This window comes from Miniopterus natalensis, chromosome 14 (assembly GCF_054644295.1).
Source record: "Miniopterus natalensis isolate mMinNat1 chromosome 14, mMinNat1.hap1, whole genome shotgun sequence".
NCBI lineage: Eukaryota > Metazoa > Chordata > Mammalia > Chiroptera > Miniopteridae > Miniopterus > Miniopterus natalensis.
In genome coordinates this window covers 17,009,404-17,026,870 of record NC_142094.1, presented here as the reverse complement: position 1 = coordinate 17,026,870, position 17,467 = coordinate 17,009,404, and the positions used below count along the sequence as shown (strand labels likewise).

At 50.3% G+C, this 17,467-nt stretch overlaps 1 protein-coding gene across 5 annotated transcripts in view; it reads right to left on the bottom strand.

Moving 5' to 3' along the window:
• The window catches only part of KCNMA1 (potassium calcium-activated channel subfamily M alpha 1), a 661,836-nt gene that overhangs the window by 469,743 nt on the left and 174,626 nt on the right, over positions 1 to 17,467 (bottom strand). For all 5 annotated transcript variants that reach the window (XM_087824300.1, XM_087824299.1, XM_087824298.1 and 2 more), the window contains exon 2: positions 2,152 to 2,313. In XM_087824300.1, the coding sequence (XP_087680426.1) occupies positions 2,152 to 2,313 (162 nt within the window). The remainder of the gene's footprint in view (positions 1 to 2,151; positions 2,314 to 17,467) is intronic.

Below are 17,467 nucleotides of genomic sequence, written 5' to 3'. Positions count from 1 at the left end.
GTACACTCAAAACATTTCTCTTCTGGACATTCCTTCAGTAACTTCCATCTGTGGTGCAAGGGAAGCAGGGTCACTCCTTGTTTCCCAAGGGGGTGAAGGGAAGCCCCGGCCCAGAGCTCGTGCTCTGTAATGCTTGGCTGATGCTGATAAAGACAATCAGAATGGTCAACTGTGGCCACATGGAACCTATGGGTGTGGTACATTTGTGTAACCAACCTGTCTGATGCTCTGCATCCACCATCAGCACCGTACACAGAGAAGGCGCTGCCTCCACTGAGTCCCAGGTGACTGCCAGGACCCAAAATTCAACGTGTTTCACTTTCACACGTAGAATCATTTACAAGCACCAGAGAGCAAGAGGCTCTACTGGAAACTTCACATGGGGGGCAAGGATGGTGGCTACACAGCTCAGCCCAGAGCAATGCCACCTTCAGTACCTCACTAGACACCCAGTGCTGCCAGTGTTTCCTGGGTCCCAGCAACCTGGGTCGCCCTCTGTGTCTTCTTCCATGCCGCAACTGGCCTCATCGGGTTCTCTCTCCTCTCCCTCCAAAATACCAACTTTAAATCTCTACCCTTTCTATTTTTTTTAATATGTTTTTATTAATTTTTAGAGAGAGAGGAAAGGGAAAGAATAGAGAGAAACTCAATGAGAGAGAAACATCATCGATTGGCTGCCTCCTGCACGCCTCTTACTGAGGATCGAGCCCACAACCCGGGCATGTGCCCTGACCGGGAATGGAACCTGCAACCTCTTGGTTCACAGGTTGATGCTCAACCACTGAGCAACACAAGCTGGGCTCTCCCCTTTCTATTTTGCTACCAATTGACATCAGCCATGACTTCATATCTAGACTCTCAGAAGGCTGTGCTCATGCTGGGTCCCTCAGATACCAGAGCCCTATCCTTGTTCAAGACTGTTTAGCTACCACCTTTGAGACTCAGGCATGGCATCCGTGTCGTATTCCTTCCCTCAAGCCATTTCTACGGTACTTTTTCCAAACATGAAGTAGAGTTCTCCCCAAGAAGGATTCGATGGGTGAAATTTTCACCACCTCCCTACATCTGCAGTCACCTCCTCGCTGAGTTTTTGCCATGAAATGTCCAGGGTGATAACATCTATTTTCCAGCATCCCTGTCTGATCTTTGATCCACCCAGCTGTCAGGACATCCCCATTCATCCTGTCTATAAGCCAGATGGCTTTTGACCAAGCCCCATCTTCTGGCCCAGGAAGGACAGCCCATGCAAAACAGCTTCTAGAATTATAATAAATTATTTAGAATGCAAGTCCTTCTCAGGGAAACTCCTGACCCAAAGCAGACCCAAGAAAGCCAGTGGGCAGGGTTACCCCAGGGAAGGGCCCACATATGTCAGGAGCATGGCCTGGCCAGTGACCGATTTGTGTTTGTTTGTCTGAGACATTTCCTGTCTTTGTACTGAAAAACCCATGTCCAAGGTACCCCTCATTCCCAGGCAAACTGGGATGGTTGGTCACTATAGCCTTGTCCCATCTATGATCCTTGCCAAGAACCAGAGGTCATGAGGTCAGAGTGAAGCCAAGATCCTCATAAGCAGATCAGAGAGAAAGCAGGAAATGCACTGAGAAGGGGCAGGATGAGCCCTGGCTGCAGATGGGGCAGGAAACAGTCTCATCAGGAATAAGATCACAGTAGTAGCGACCCAAGCACAGGGCCAGACAGCCTCGGGTGGGCTGCTAATTAATTTCACCCAGTATGAGTGAGGATCTCCACCATGGGCACGATCCAGACCACACAGGGCAGGAGGGTAGGAAACTCCCCAAAAGGGGCTCTCTGCTTAGCAGACAGAAGACAACAGAAACGTGCCCAGAAGGCCAGCAAGCACACGCGTGCGCGCGCGCACACACACACACACACACACTCAGAACTCCCCGATCCCTCCCCAACAGGCCCTCTGTGCCCCAGACAAAGGCCCACTCTGCAAATCAGTGGCTCAAATGTGCATGAACCTAGCCTCTCCTCCATAACCAAACATAAGCACTCCCTGTTCACCTCCATTCCCAACACCCAGTGGCCTGGAGAAGACCCCACGAAACATCACCCCCCTATAAACAAAGCGACCTTGGACCAGACAGCAGGCCTCTTCGTGAGAGGAGGGAGCTGAGGACTCACCAGGACTCTGCCGGTCAGCGTCTGGGCAGATATCATCACCCCCGCCCAGTCCTTGACAGAGGTCATCCAGCCGACCTCGGCTGCCACCACCTCCTCCTTCTCGTCCACTGGCTTGAGAGTGCCATCGGCCTGGCCGGAGCCATTGTTAATCTTCTGGGCCTCCTGACAACAGAAAGAACAAGGGTTGAGACATAGGGACCAACTGCATTTTCAAAACACAACCTACCCCCCAAAGTCAAAGGGTCCTTGGCTAAGGTAAGAACCAGCTTGAAGGTACAGGAGTAGGGACAAAGGAATGGGTTATGGTTTTAATGAATTTTTTTAATGTTTCTGAAAAAGAATCTTTTCTTTATTTCTTCTTACAATATCTTTATGAAAGAGAGAATGAAATTATTCTCTTCCTGTTTTAAAGGGGGTGGAAATCACACAGCTCAGGAGGAAAAGCGTCTTGACTGGGGTCTTCACCCACCCAACCTTCATGCCCTTCTCACAAGAGTGCCCGGAGTTTTCCTTACGGAAACCCCATCTCCTCATCTCCATCTGTGCGGCTCAACAGGAACTGACAGACCCCCGCTGGCTCCAGGAAAGGGGACTGGTCAATCATATCATCCCATCCCCCTAGCAACCGGGACTGGGCCACGATGGTCACGTGACCCATGCCAACCCAAGACAACTCAAGCCCAGGACTTTTGCTGGGGAAAAAAGTAAGAAAGGGAATCCTTCACTGATAATGAAGGCAGCACGGAGAAATGTAGAAGTGATAAAATATGGATGTCATCATTTGAGCACCTGAATCCAGCTGTGCCTGAAATCCACCCCAGACCTTTTCAGTTACAGGAAACAATAAATTTCACTTCATGTCCTAAAGTGTGCTTAAGGAAACAAGGCGGGACACCATCAGATGACTGAGCCCCACACTGGTCTCTGAACTCTTCTGCACACAACGTGCCCTCTCTTCCCACAAATACTCTTTGTCCACAAAGGGTCATAGCTTCCTCCCTCATCTCCATCAAGTCATTGCTTAAATATCACCTTTTCAATGGAATCTTCTCTGGCTACCCTTTTAAAATTGCAACCCTGCCTTCTGACACCACAGCCTTTCTGCTTTATTTTTCTCTATAGCATTTACAACCTCTAATACACTCTGTAATTCACTTACTTATTTCATTTACTGTCTGCCTCCCCCCACTGCTGTATCCTGAGTGTCTAAATGAGTGCCTGGCACACAGCTGGCTCGATAAACATGAATGAATGAATGAATGAATGAATGAAAGAAAGAAAGAAAGAAAGAAAGAAAGAAAGAAAGAAAGAAAGAAAGAAAGAAAGAAAGAAAGAAAGAAAGAAAGAAAGAGAAAAGCATTATAAGTATCAGCCCCTCACTGACTATGGAACCTGGATGTAAGGTTGCCAAATAAAATACAAGACACCCAGAGAAATTTAAACTTCATATAAACAACAAATAAATGTTTAGCATAAATATGCCCCCAAATATTGCATGGACATACTTATATTAAAAACATATCCATTATTTATCTAAAATTTAAATTTAACTGAGCTGAGCCCCTTAATTACTCAGATACCCACTAAGATTTTTTTTGCAGATATAGGTGTTTTAAAGGATGCCAGAAAAATTATTTTCATCATTTAAAACATTAGAATTAATTTCCAAAGCAAACTACCCCTGGGGAATCATTGTGAATTGGAGTGAGGGGGAAAACCAAAGGCAGAGGTCAAAATCTTTGTCTGCAGTGAGGGTGGGGCAGAGTGAGGAGAGGACTGCTGGAAGGCACTGGATGAGTCATCCTCCTAGGGACCTGCAGGCTGGCAGGAAGCTGCTCCTAAAACCCGGCTCTCCCCCTCCGCCACCCCTGGCTGGGGGAGCTGAGGAGAGAGAAGTGGCACCAGCCATACAGGGTGTTCGTGTTTTATTTCCAAGTGTGCTGGGCCCCACAGAACTAGGACAGTCCAAGAGGAGGCTGGAGGCAGGGGTGGGGTGGGGGTGGGCACAGGCTGAGTATATTTGGGGCTGCCTGCTGACATCTCTGGAGCCCACTGCTCAAGCCACCTAAGGCCAGTCTGGGTGGCCTAGTAAGGCCCCAAGTCTTGGCCGTGTGGAGACTCGGCACAGATGGGTGTCCTGGAAGAGGAGGCCCTGATCCAGGGGCAGCCTTGGTAACTGAAGGTATAGATTCAGCTCTCTTGCCCCAGCGGGACCTGTCCTGCAAAATGGGGCAAGAGCCTAGCCCATTTTGCTCAGTGGTTAGAGCATCGGCCTGCGGACTGAAGGGCCCCAGGTTCAATTCCGGCCAAGGGCACGTACTATGGTTGCAGGCCGGATCCCTGGCCCCAGTCAGGGTGAGTGTAGGAGGCAACCAATCAATGTGTCTCACATCAATGTTTCTCTCTCTCTGCCCCCCCCCCCCCCCCCCGGGCCTCTGCTCCCTTTGCTCCAGAGCATGGATGCTTTGGCCAGAGGGAGGTCAGAAGTGGAGAGGCCTTTCCTCCAAGCTAGAGAACGCTTACTTGGCCTGCTGGCATCAGGCTCTGTAGAGCTCCAGCCTCCTTGCTGTCCCTGCCACTCCCCCAGTCTTGCCTCCCACGTGCATAAGTAAGCTCACAACATCCAGTGTAAGCAAATAATAACAAGGGCATTATCTCCCCTTCGTCTGTGTTTTGCTTTGTCTATCATAAAGTAATTAAAATAATGAATGCCTTGTAAAACAATAGGTAAGAGGGCTGACAAGAGAGCTTTATCTGCCATATACGCCTGTGCTGTGAATTATTAAGGCACTGAAACCCCTGTGACTGGAGAGGGTTTCCTGCCACCCAGTCCCGGTCATGCCTGCTCCCTCCTCCAGGGTCCGCCTGGGGTTGGAAGCCCAAGCCCCACAGGTTGAGGAGCAGAGAGCGAGCCCTCAGGCAGCCGGGTCAGGCCCTGGACCAGTTCAGGCATGTCCCTAAGAGGTACTGCTAACGAGGGAACACAAAAACCTCTGATTTGAGGGCCTTCTCCCTGCCCATCTCTTCCCTGGCCACCCCGAGTTCTCTAGTAGCATGCGGTTCTGTGCCTGGGTGAGGGAGAGGCTGGGAAAGGGCTGGGTGTTAAGGTCCAGGTCTTAGTTCAGATCAGAGCAGGGGTGGTCAAGCCAGGCCAGGATGAATAGGGGCAGGGGATATCAAAATGGGGTGCCCAGACCACAGCATCAGTATCAGCTGGGAACCTGTTAGAAATACAGGTAGCGGAAGGGGCCCAGGGCCCTGGCCCTGGGGTTAACAAGTCCTCCAGACAGGTGCCAAGGCCCACCTGGGCACCACACCTGCTGGGTGACTGCAGCGAGGATGTGGGGCCAGCAGGCAGGATTCCAGAGTCCCTTCGCTGCCCCCTGCTGAGGCCACCCCCATGTGACAAGTCTGTCCGGGATTTAACCATGTCTCAGTTCTTCGAACACTGGCTCCTCATTCCAGATCTGGAAAGTTGCTTACACAATGATCATCTGGGAGGAAAAACGTTCTTCAAAACATAAACCAGATCATGTCACTACGGTGCCGACACACCCCTATGGCTTTTTGTCCCACTCGAAGCATGTCACAAACTTTACTCAGTACAACCCACCTAATCTGTCCCACTCCTGCCATCCTCCACGAGCCTCCCACTCTCCCACTCGCTCTGGCCAGATCAGCCCCCTTGTGCTGACAGAACGCTCCAGGCCACTCCTGTCTCAGGGCTGATGGCACTGGCTGCTCCCCTGCCCCAGATGGCCACGTGGCCACTCCCTCGCCTTGCTCAAATCATTGTTGATACCTTATTAGTGAGTGCTTCCCTGCCCATCCCATTGAAACGAACAGCCACCCCCCCTGATCACTCCCCATCCATGCTCTGTGCCTCCTCAGAGCCTTTGTACCACCATCTGGAAGTCTGCCTACTTTAGCATCATTTATTGCCTGTAAGCTCAATGAGAGAAAAACACTGTCTCTTGTTCCCTGCTGTATCCTTCACATTGACACATTATGAGCTCAGAGTAAGCACTTGACACATCTTAGTGAAAGGCAGGTAGGTAGGGAGGTAGAGGTAGGAAGGGAGGGAGGGGGGGGAGGGAGGGAGGGAGGGAGGGAGGGAGGGAGGGAGGGAGGGAGGGAGGGAGGGAGGGAGGGGAGCTGCAGCTAATGGGAAGTCAATTCTTGGCATGCACAGCACCTAGAATAGACATGATTACTAATAAGTAGTGATGAGAGTAACAGCACTGGCTGCCGCGTCTGAGCAGCATCACGGGAACCCTGTGAGGTAGGCATGAGCACACTCATCCGCAGGTAAGGGTTAAGCAGCTGGCCCAGGAGGATTCAGTCAGAATTTAAACCCAGCTGTCTGACACCAAAAAGGGACAAGTACCTGTCCCGACGTCCTCCCGGGGACATCATGAGGAGCAAATGGGATAACGTGTGAAGGGGATGACAGGCTGCTGCGAAGTGCCCTTGGAAGGTGTGTTATCATCGTAAGCACTCAGTTCACCCCACGCAGTCCGGGTGCTGCGTGTTCCACAAAGGTCCTTCTTCAAGGTCCCTGTGCCTTGAGAGGGCGGTTAAATCAAGGACAGAGGAACACGGTTCCTTTCTTGGCCAAGAACCAGCTCAGAACCATAAATCACCTTTCATGGAGCAGAGCATCGAATTGGAAATGAACATGGCCGAGTTGACAGGCGCGAGGCCCTCCTGCTGAGCACGGAGGTTCTCCACACAGATGCCAGCCAAGGAATAGAAGATGCAGCCTCCCTGGGTGCTGCCCACATCCTCGGGGCTGCAACGCCTGCCCTCTCGACCCAGTGGTCCTGAGGATCTGCTAGGAACGGCCTCCCCTAACCCCCTTGGACAGAGAAGGGGCCAGAGCACTGCCATCGCTGGAGTCCATGCCTGGACCCTCTGCCCAGGGCCTTGGTACCACAGAACACTTCCTGGGTGTTTGACTTCCAGGGGCTGCTGGGGAAGAAAGGACCCAGGAAATCTCCATCTGTCCTCTTCTTATGTCTCTCAGGCCCACTTTGTCCTCAAATTTCCCTGGTCGACATCAGAGAGCCATCTCCCCTGAGCCTGCACTGACGGATTCTGCTTCTGAGTTGTTTCTTCTATCTGCCTGGAAGCCCCACCCACCTTCCATCCCCAGCACCTCCTCCTCCTCTCCCTGCCCCCCCTCACCTGTCAAAACCAACCCATCAACCCTGTATGCGTGGCCACCCTGAGCTCAGTACCAAGCAGAAGGAGCCTTTCTCTCCTATCAGAGGGATGAGCCCTGGGCTGAAAGGTAGGAAGCCTGCACTCTAGCCCCAGGCTGCATGGCCCTAGCCAGTCACCTAACCTCTCTAAGCAAAGTCCTCATCTGGGAAACGAGAGGGAGCGGTGGGTTAAACCCATAGCTTTCTTTTCCTGGGAGCCTAGTGTGTGTGTTCTGTGCCTGAGAGGGTTACCAAGGGAGGGCAGAGGAGGCAAGGTCCCTGCATTGCGCAGTTTTCACCTATTGAAGGTTTTGTGCTAGACTGCTTCTGCGTGAAAGGATTTTCTGCAGAAAAAAAGAAGTTTGAAATCCACTAAGTAGAAATCCATAGGCCCATCTCAGCTTTGAGGAGATGCTTTATTTCGTGGCAATGGTTAGGACATTCTGTAGCACAGTTGGTCTAAGACCAGGAATGCCTGAACTTCAGTACCTCCAAACCCATGGGGCTTCCAGTGCCCCCATGTGGGCCTCTGTCCTGGTCCCTCTGTCCCAGGTCTTCACTGAGCCTAAATGTTGGAGAAGAGTCTTCCAGCCACCCCCACTCCTGACAAACAGGCTATGAGAAAATCCCCCTGGCAGCCCCTTGCACATCCTGGAAGGGTAGCCCAGCCGTGGGATCCTCCCAGGTATAGATAATCCTGCGTATTAGGGATTGGGCCGATTACCTTAAGCGGCTCAAGCAAATAAAACATAATGTGGGCACCACCAGCTGGGATTTTCAAGTGAGAGCTCTGCCAAGGGAAAGGAGGGTGGAGGCGGTGGCACTGACACCCAGGGGCGGGGCAAACAAGGCAGCAGAAGAGGCAGGAGCCACCCAGAGCTGGCGGGAGGGGTGGCACAGCTGGTTTCTGCCCTTGGGAAGTTCCAGTTATCCAAGCTCTCCCTGGCAGGGCAGAGCCTCCCCTGCACCTGCAGCCTCCCACCCATCTCCCAGGACCCCATAGTTGCAGCGGGCACGACGTCTGTGCCAGGTGGACTCTTCGAGCAGCTCCAATGTTTGCTAACTACTAGCTATACCCCCCAGGGAAATGGGCCCAATGTTCACAGATTCGGGCCACCAAATTTTAAAAAGAAGCTCAGATCAAGCCATTTGCTCTGGGATGTTGGAAAGCCATCTGAGTTTATCGGGTCTCACCAGCTATTTCATCATCACAGGCGTCTTCAGGTTCTCGCAGCTAGGAGCTCCCTGAGTTGGCGTGTGAACAAATGCCCTTCATCAGTCTTTGTGGGAGAAAAAAGGTGAGAGCAGAAAAGGCCAGCTGACCTTTAACAAGTAGCTTACCATCGACATGCCTCAGGTTTCCTTGCCTCATTCAAAGGGGCTGCGTAATCACTCCCTGAGGCTCTGTCTGGCCTGACCTTGAGGTGTGGAGTGTAAGTCCCTCACTACCACGTGCCTGGTGGTGTAAAAACTCAAGGAGGATGGTGACCAACGGGCCACGTCCTCTACGTGGTGTTTTTATACCATCCTACTTAATCCCCTCAACCAGCCTTCGAGGTAGGAGCGCTGAGGCTCACAGAGGCTGGGTCATTTCCAAGGTCACTCATCTTGTAAGTGGCAGAGATGAAATTTAAATCCAGCTTATTCAAAGACAAAAGGCCCTGTTTCCTTCTATCCCTTACTGCGCTGGGATGGGCAAAAAGCACAAAGAAGAGATGGGATTTCCTTATGAAATGCTGTTTCTTACTACCACTGAAGCAATCATCTCATACCCTGTGGGCTCTAAATAACAAACCTTTGTAGTACAGACATCCAAATCCGGGTTCCCATGAGTGGACAGGGAGTTGGAGAAATGGCCTAGGGGATGGGGTTCCAAGTTGGGAACAGAATGACCCATTAGACATAATATCCCATGGTGAGGTGTGTTCTCAAATGGCCACATGTGATGCTCAAAATTAAAGTCAACCCCACATTCTCAAGACTAATGTATATATCTTGGTCAATACCTCACATCTGCAAAATAATCATTTCCTTTTCCTTCAATTATCTTAATAAAATGAGAACATAACAGTGACAGTCCAGAGTTCACTACTGGGGCCTTAGAGACTTGAAACTGGACTAGCAGAGACCTCGGAGCTGCTCTCTCTGCCAGAGTGACCTGGGCTGGGTCTGTGTCAGCCTGCTCACCTGCAAAGACTCGGTGGCTCTGCTGCCAGTCTGCAGGGCAGCCTGACCTGCCTGGGAGAACAGCTCAGGAACCGCCCAGCCAAGAAAACCATCAGAAGACAAAAATTACATTTATTTTCCAGCAGAGAAATAGCTTGTAATCACGCCAGGCAAGTCTGAGGCAGGGCCGCAAGTTCAGATGGATTAATAATGGATGTAATTTTCTGAATGCCTCATGTTACCCTGGTTAACCCTGTTAACAATTCTGCAAGTTAGGCAGTTGGCCCCATTGTGAAGGTAAACAACTGAGGCATGGAGGCTTTCTGAAGCCCTACGGTTAGCACTGCGGCCTTCTAAATTCCATTGAGGCCCAGTGAGCTCCATACCAATCCCTCTCCTTGTAAGAAGAATCTTACATTTAATGAAAAGGCAATTTAGCAAGACTTCTTGTTTCAAGAAGAGTACTCGAATGCCTTCCAAAATGTTGTCTTTAAAAAAAGTAAAATAAATCTGAGTCACAGAGTTGTTGAGGTCAGAACTGCGAGGAGCCCTAGAACTTTTGCTCCCTTCCTTCAGAAACAAAGAGCCCAGGGTTACAGGGGGACAGAAACACCACTGGTTCATACAAGAGGCTGTGCAGAGCCCCATGAGGCCAAGAGACGGCACAAGAGTGGGAAGCAAGTCACTCCACACCATTCTGGCCTCAGTTTCCTCACTGGAAAAGTAGGCTTACAAATACCTTCCTCCAAGAGTAAAGATCAACCAAGATGACGAATGAATGCAAAGCCCCTTGTTAATGGCTCGGAAAATAGCGGTTATTATCAGCCAAGTGCCAGACTGTGCACTTGTATGACCTTGAACAACAACCTGCCCAAGGTCCCACAGCTAATAAAGAACTGATCAGGATGTGAATCTGTATTTTCCGAACAGCAAACTTGGTATCTGTCCACATCACCAAAGAGGAGGCCTAATCTGGTTTCTACTCAAAACAGACGAGACGTGGATAACTAAGCCCTACGGGAAATCCAAATCCCTCATTTCCATAAAAGAAGGCAGACATTTCCATGCCCTGGCCAAGTGACCTGTTATGATTCAAGTTAGCAGAGAAAAAGGCAAATCGAATCAAAGGAAGGATGTGAGGAGCCACTGAACGCGACCCAAAACTGGCGAGTTTAAATGCCTGAGGGGCCAGCTCAGCTGGTTAGAGGCGATGGGCTCCTCCTCTCTCCCACCTTCTCAGGCTCCTGAAAAGCAACCCAGGGCAATCTGGAAACGTCCCCACTTCCAGCAGGAGTTGTTGAGAGAGAGACAGTGGAAGGGTGAGGAGGAGAGAAGGTGAAGGACGGAAGCCCACTGCCTCCTGTGAACTGGAAAGAGGAGCTGGCTCGGGTGGGAGGGGGAGCACCCGCCTCTGGTCCTGTGGTCCCTGAGGTTTGGGCCACGGAGCAGTACTTGCTCCAGGATGTAGTTTGAAAATAAAGGCAGCAGCACAATGTAATGTACATGTGTCCGTGAGCGACGGCCAACGCTCCTCTGCAGGGAAAGGCTATCCTTTCCTTTGACACTATGTCATCACTCCTTGGTTGGGTAAGAATATGCCCTTTCAATGAAATGACAATGATGATAGAGCTGGCATGTGAGAGTTTCTTTTCTATGTCCTTACTTGTCAAAATAAAAAGCTGGCAACCCTGTGATACACTCTGTGTTTTTTAAAGTTTAATTTAGGATCTCATGCGAAGCCTAAGAACCACTCACCTAGGCCTCACCCTGCAGATGGGAAATTAAGGCCCAGAGAGGCCATGCTCAGTGGCCAGGCCCCACTATATGGACCCCAGGGTGTGTCTGTCCCACTCATCAGAGACAGCCTCAGGGACAGGAAAGGTAGGGCCCATGGGACAGAGACTCGGTCCCACAGGACTCCAGCAGCTCAGTATGTGCTGGCCGAGAAAGCAGGAGAGAAAGGAATGCATCGCTTTTCAGAGCTCAGGGCCATACCACAGGGTCCTAAGTTCCCAGCCTTACTTCTAGGTCCTGAAACCCCGCGCTATCACTACAGCAGGAAAGGCACAGAACCTAAACAATCTCCCTGGAAACGGTGCAATTGTTGCCAGAGCCCCAAAGCATCATTCAGGGGCAAGAAGAGAGAGAGAATGTACCAGCAGACAACAGATGGGATGAACTGCTTGTGGGTGAATGCTGCCCTCCAAGTCAACAGGCGGAAGCAACACGGAGGACAAGGTGACTTGTGAACAGTCTAAGTCACAGCCCAATGCCCCGAATGAAACAGATCACTTGCATCCCTCATGGCTGCAACTTCCTCAGATGCGAACCACGACCTGACCTAATCCGTGGCTGTGCAGCTTCTCCGTGGGTCTCCACTGCAGGGTGATGTAAGCTCCAGGCGCATTTGGCCCACCTACTCACTGCATATCCTCAGAGCTCAGAGCAGTGCCTAGCACACAGTGGGGACTTGATGGTGTGTTAAAGAATGACTGAAAAAATGCTCTATTTTTGTTTTCTTTGGCTTTGTTTTCCCTTTGTTCATATTTTCTGGAATCTCAAAATTCGTCCCCAGTCCCCACCGTCCACAGCACAGAACTCAAACTCCTCCCATCCGGCCTGCAGTCTGTCCTCCCCCTTTCCCACAGCCTGCTCTCCCACCAGAGCTCTCCGATAGGACTCGGGCCTCCACACCCTGCGCCTGCTTTTCTGCCTGCTCTTCCTATTCCTCTACCCCTGGGACGCCCTCTCCATTGCTCTCCACTCATCTTCATCTCTTTAATCAAACCCCAGGGGCCCACTGAAGCCATCCCCCTGCCCCAACTCCAGTGCCCGCAACCTGCTCCCTTGCTCAACAGTGGACAGGCACTGGCAGGCAGCCTCAGCTGCCTCGTTACCCATGCACGTCACATTGCCCCAATTAGCCTGAAAGCTCCTTGAAGTAATGGTCCATTTTTTTATACCAGAGTGTTTGGCATACAGGAAGTGATTAATAGATATGTACTGGCTGCATAAATTAAACTCTGCTCAGTAGGCACAGGAAAAGCAGCCCCTTCCTGGGTGCCACTGACACTCTGGCTAAACCAGGCAAGTTTCCACAATCTGAGGTTTGAACTGAGCCCTGGCTCCCAAACTGCCGCTCCTCGGTGCAGCTCTATGTTCAACACAAACACAAATCCCCAACAAGATCCCATGTCATGGGGCTTCTGAGAGGCTCATGCCTCGCCGGGCACGTCAGTCAACAGAAGATGAATGTTCCTGTTTACAAAAGGATTTGTCCTGCTCCAGGAAAATTTCCACCATGATTTAGGACCTAATTCAGTGGGCGCCTACACCCTTCACCAACTAAACGATTTTCAGCATCTTCCATTTGCTGCACTTAGATGGGGTTTGGCTTCAGGTCAAAAGAGCTGTCGAAATGAGGTCGTCCCACTGCCTTTGCCAATGACCCCGTTCAGGAAACCAGTGCCTAGCAAGTCAGAGAGACTTTGGATGCAGACGGATAGCCAGGTGACCAGGCACACTGGTGCACCCAGGAGAAGTGGTGCCAATGGCAGCCCCGTGTGGGGACCCAGGCTCTGATCACGGGACTCCAAGGGGCTGCCTGTCTCCCCGTGCTCGGATTCTGCACCCCTCACCCAAGATGCCTGGCTGAGCTCTGAAGCCTCAGCCTCTTATGGGCCTGGGTTCCCACCACGCTAATCTGTATCTAGGTTTCTAACACAGCAGCCAAATACAAGAGAGTCTGGGATGGTTGTTAATGTGAAACAATAACAATAATTCAACAAATGGCCCAGGGAAAGGGAGGGGCCTTCTATTTCTATGGGGTTCAGATGGCTGCTTCTCCTTCTCCTTCTAGATCTGAGGGGGTGAAGAATAGTGAGCCCTCTGGTTCTGTGAAGCCTCAGCCCTTTTCCTGGCACCCCTGGGCCCATCAATCTCCTCCGCGTGGCCTGGGACCCCTCCAACCCTGGACTTCGGGGAGAGGCTAAGCAGCTGTGAGAACCTTCCTTCTCAAAGAAGGTTTTTCCAAAATTATATCAGGTTTCCTTCTACCCCAGCTCGTCAGCGGGGACTCTGTTGCCTAACATGGTTGAGGAATGTCTTAGAAACTGGTGTAATTCAATCTGGCTTCAGATGAGGTTTTCCACCCAGGCAGAGCACACCGAGTGTCTGGACGTGCTGGCTGCTACCTCTGGGGCACTCACATCCTTTCCCCATCTCCAGGCCTCAGTCAGGAGGGCACCATTCACAAAGCAGGGGTTCCAGCCCAAAGGTGAAGTCAGATACAGAAAACAAGCCAACGAGAAGCCAAAAGGTGCACACACTCGCATACACAGGGGCCTCCCTCCCTACAGCATCCCTCTCTTCCTCCTAATTTTCTGAATTTGCAAACCCAGTTGCAATGCACCAACAATTGAAGAGCAGCAATGCAAAGAAATTTCGAAAGGCACACGGCACGCCCTGCTTCTGGAAGAAAGGTGGAAGCCTTTTAGGCTTCTCTTCCGACAAATGGAGATTTCCCCCCTCATGCTTGTTCAGACTAGCTTCCTTCCAGAGATAGACCCAAACCAAAGGGGTTCCAAAGGTAATAGTTAAAAAATGCAGTTTCCAAAAATGTCTGTAAGCTGAATGTCAAGATTACTAATGAATTACTTCTGAACTGTTGTTAGTTCTGAGGCATCCTTGCCTGAGAAGCCACAATCTCCCCTGGAGAGAAAGAAACACTTCCTCCCTCCATTAGCGCTCCATCTCCCGTGCTAAGGGGGGCTACACCAGGCGGGCACCGGAAGGCAGGTAACTTTTAAAGCTCAGAAGTGTCTGGTTGTGAGGATCAACCAACTGCAGCGAGAGAAGAGGCCTGCAGGACAAGGGCCCCCGTCTGCATACTGCGGTCATCACCTGAGCCGGTAACCTGCGCCCCACATTTCCATAACAACTGTCAGCTGCCCCAAGCACTCATGGAGATCAGATCTCCTCTGTGTGGAAAGCTCTAGAAGAAAGGTCGAATGTGGCCTGAATCCCCAAGTCTTTGTTCATCTTCTGTGGCTGCTCTTCTGACCAGAAGCTGGACAGAGATAGTTGTTGTAAGATTCCTTAGCATGGATACGTCAAATGTGAGAAACAAGCCAAGGAGAAGGGACACATGGGAAAGCTTCTGGGGATACTATCAATGAATGTTCTGTTTCTTGACCCACTGGGTGGTGACATGAATTTTCTTATGATTATTCACTATTTTGTACTTTTATATTTGTTTTATTTCACTATTTTTAAAGACTTTTAAAAATGAATCAGCCAAACTGTTCTCAAGGGACCCATCATCATTGCCCACATTTATTAAGTGTCTTCTGGCACAGAACGACGGATGTAGCCCTGTGTCACAGCCCTAGGCAACAGGACCAAGAACCAGAAAAAAACCCTCACTGTAAGTTATTGGTCTCCAGGCACAGCCAAGAGCCAGGCACCAGCCAGAAATAGAAGTTGAAACAGAGGTTAAAGGCAATTAGAAGTGGTCATATGATCAATGGGCTAGAATACCCAGGAGTACTTATTGATGCCTTGAGGTCATGAAAGGAGGGCTGCAGGGCCCTGGCGATCAGAGAAACAGGGAGCCTTCCTTCCGCTGTCCGCCAGCCCCCTCCTGAGAATTGCTCATGATTTCAGCACAGCCTGGATTATGGTGTCAGGCACAGTAAGCAATCAGGGGTCTGGGTCAAGTTTCCAAACCAGCTCGGGAGCCCTGGGATCACCTCTTCACCCTTCATGAGCCTCCATCTATCATTCATTCCAGCCACACTGTTCCCCTGGTCCTTCCCTGTACACACCTGACACTATCACAAGTCCATCAATTTGTTCATGTTGGATCAATTCCCTCTCCACTCTTTTCCAAATCTGACATGTCCTTCACGACGCAGTTTAAAAGCCACCTCCACCATGAAGCCTCCACAGATCTCTAAATTGGAATGAACAGCTCCCAGTGGTGTTCACTCGACACTTCCTCTCTGTCCCCTCAATTATTTGTCCCCCTAGTTATTAGCCCTCATTACATCCAAGCACTGTGGATACATCCATCACTGCGCCGGCTAATAATTTGGAGGCACTGGATCTTACAGTTCTCATATCTAAAGAATATATATACATGTATATGTATATGTATGTGTGTATGTGTATGTATATATACACGTGTATATATTAGAATATATATGTCCACATACGTATTCTAACATCTCCATCTAACACTGTGCCTAATGGATATGCAGTGGGTGTGCAACAAGCAACCAATGTTTACCAATAAAGCCGAGTCCAGGAGGCTGCAGCCCACGCCTAAGCTGTCAAGGAGCACACAAGGCCTGGGTGGAGGGAGGGTGCCATCGCAGAGAGCCTTTCTCCCCAAAGCCACGCACTTCTCTCCATCCTGTCCTTCTGTCTCCTAGTTCACTGCTAAGCCTCCTAATTATTAGCATTTTAACCACTCTGGCTCCAGCCCCCCATCCATTCTCCACACTGAAGCCAGAGAGTCCTCACAAAGTTTAACCCACTCGTATCACTCCTGTGCCTAAACTCTTCAACGACTCCCCATTGCTCTTAGGGTAAAGTTCAAAATCCTCAGCACGGCCTTCCAAGGTGCTCTTGCAAGTCTGGCCTTTGCCTGGCACTTGGCCACATGTAGGACCACTCCTGGCCTCACCTTCTTTACGCTCCAGCCATACTGAACTTTCTTCCATCCCTTCAATGAGTGGCCCTCTTCTCTGACTCAGGATTTACATGTACTATCTCCTTTGCCAGTAACAACCTTCTGCATCCAGTCAGATTCCAGACTGTTTACTCACCCGTAGGATGCTTCTCCACAAAGCCTTCCCAATGCCCCGCCCTGTCCCCTGCCGCCACCACCACCACCATCAGTAAGTAAAGGCCCCAGGCCATGGCGTTTGCTCCCTTCCTCAGTATCACTGCAGGCACCTGCGAATACTTGTCCAGCCCCTTTCCTTCACTACACCAGGGATGGCAAACTGCTTCTGTAAAGGGTCAGAGAGAAAATATTTTGGGCTCTGTGGCCTATACACCGTATGGTCTCTATAGCAACATCTCAATTCTGTTGCAGAGCAAAGTGGCCATAGACGAGATGTAAACAGATGAGAGTAGTTGTGTTCCGATAAAATTTTATTTATGGACACTGAAATCTGAATTTTATATAAGGTTCACATTTCATGAAATATCTTTCATTTAAATTGTTTTCAACTATTTAAAAAATGTAAAAACCATTCTTAGCTCACAGGCTATACAGAAACAGATGGCAGGCGAGACTTGGCCCGCGGCCTGCAGTTTACCAGCTCCTGTGCGAGGCTGAGTTCCATGGAGGGAGGACTATGTCTTGCTCGCTGATGTATTCCCCTAGCACTAAGCCTGGCTCTTAGAAGGTGATTCATAAAAATGTACTGATGCCTTGCTGTGTGGACAAGAGCAGTGTTCGCCCGTGTGGACTCTGCAGAGCGCCAGTTCAATGGCACACCCCACACAGAAGGGTCAATGAAATTTGGAAATGCTACTGTTCCCTTCCTTGAAATGTTCAATGTCCAGTCCATAGAGCATAGCAAAAGCTCAGAACTATCCTTCAGTCATGAAATTTGTCTGATTCAGATCAACACAGTGCTTCCCAAACTCAATGGACCAAAGAGCTTTCTACTTTAGCCCAAAACATCTGCCAGTAACCATGGGCAACCCCATTAGAAAATAGAGCTGTGAGGAGAAAAGGCAAGAACTTTGGAGAATGGCTCTCAAACTATAATTGTACATCAGGGTCACCTGGAAGACCTGTTAAACCAGCTTGCTGGGCCCCGCCCCAGAGTTTCTGATTCAGTAGGCCTGGGGTGTGGCCTAAGAATTTACATTTCTCGAAAGTTCTTAGCTGATACTGATGCTGCTAGTCTGGGGACCCCACTTTGAGA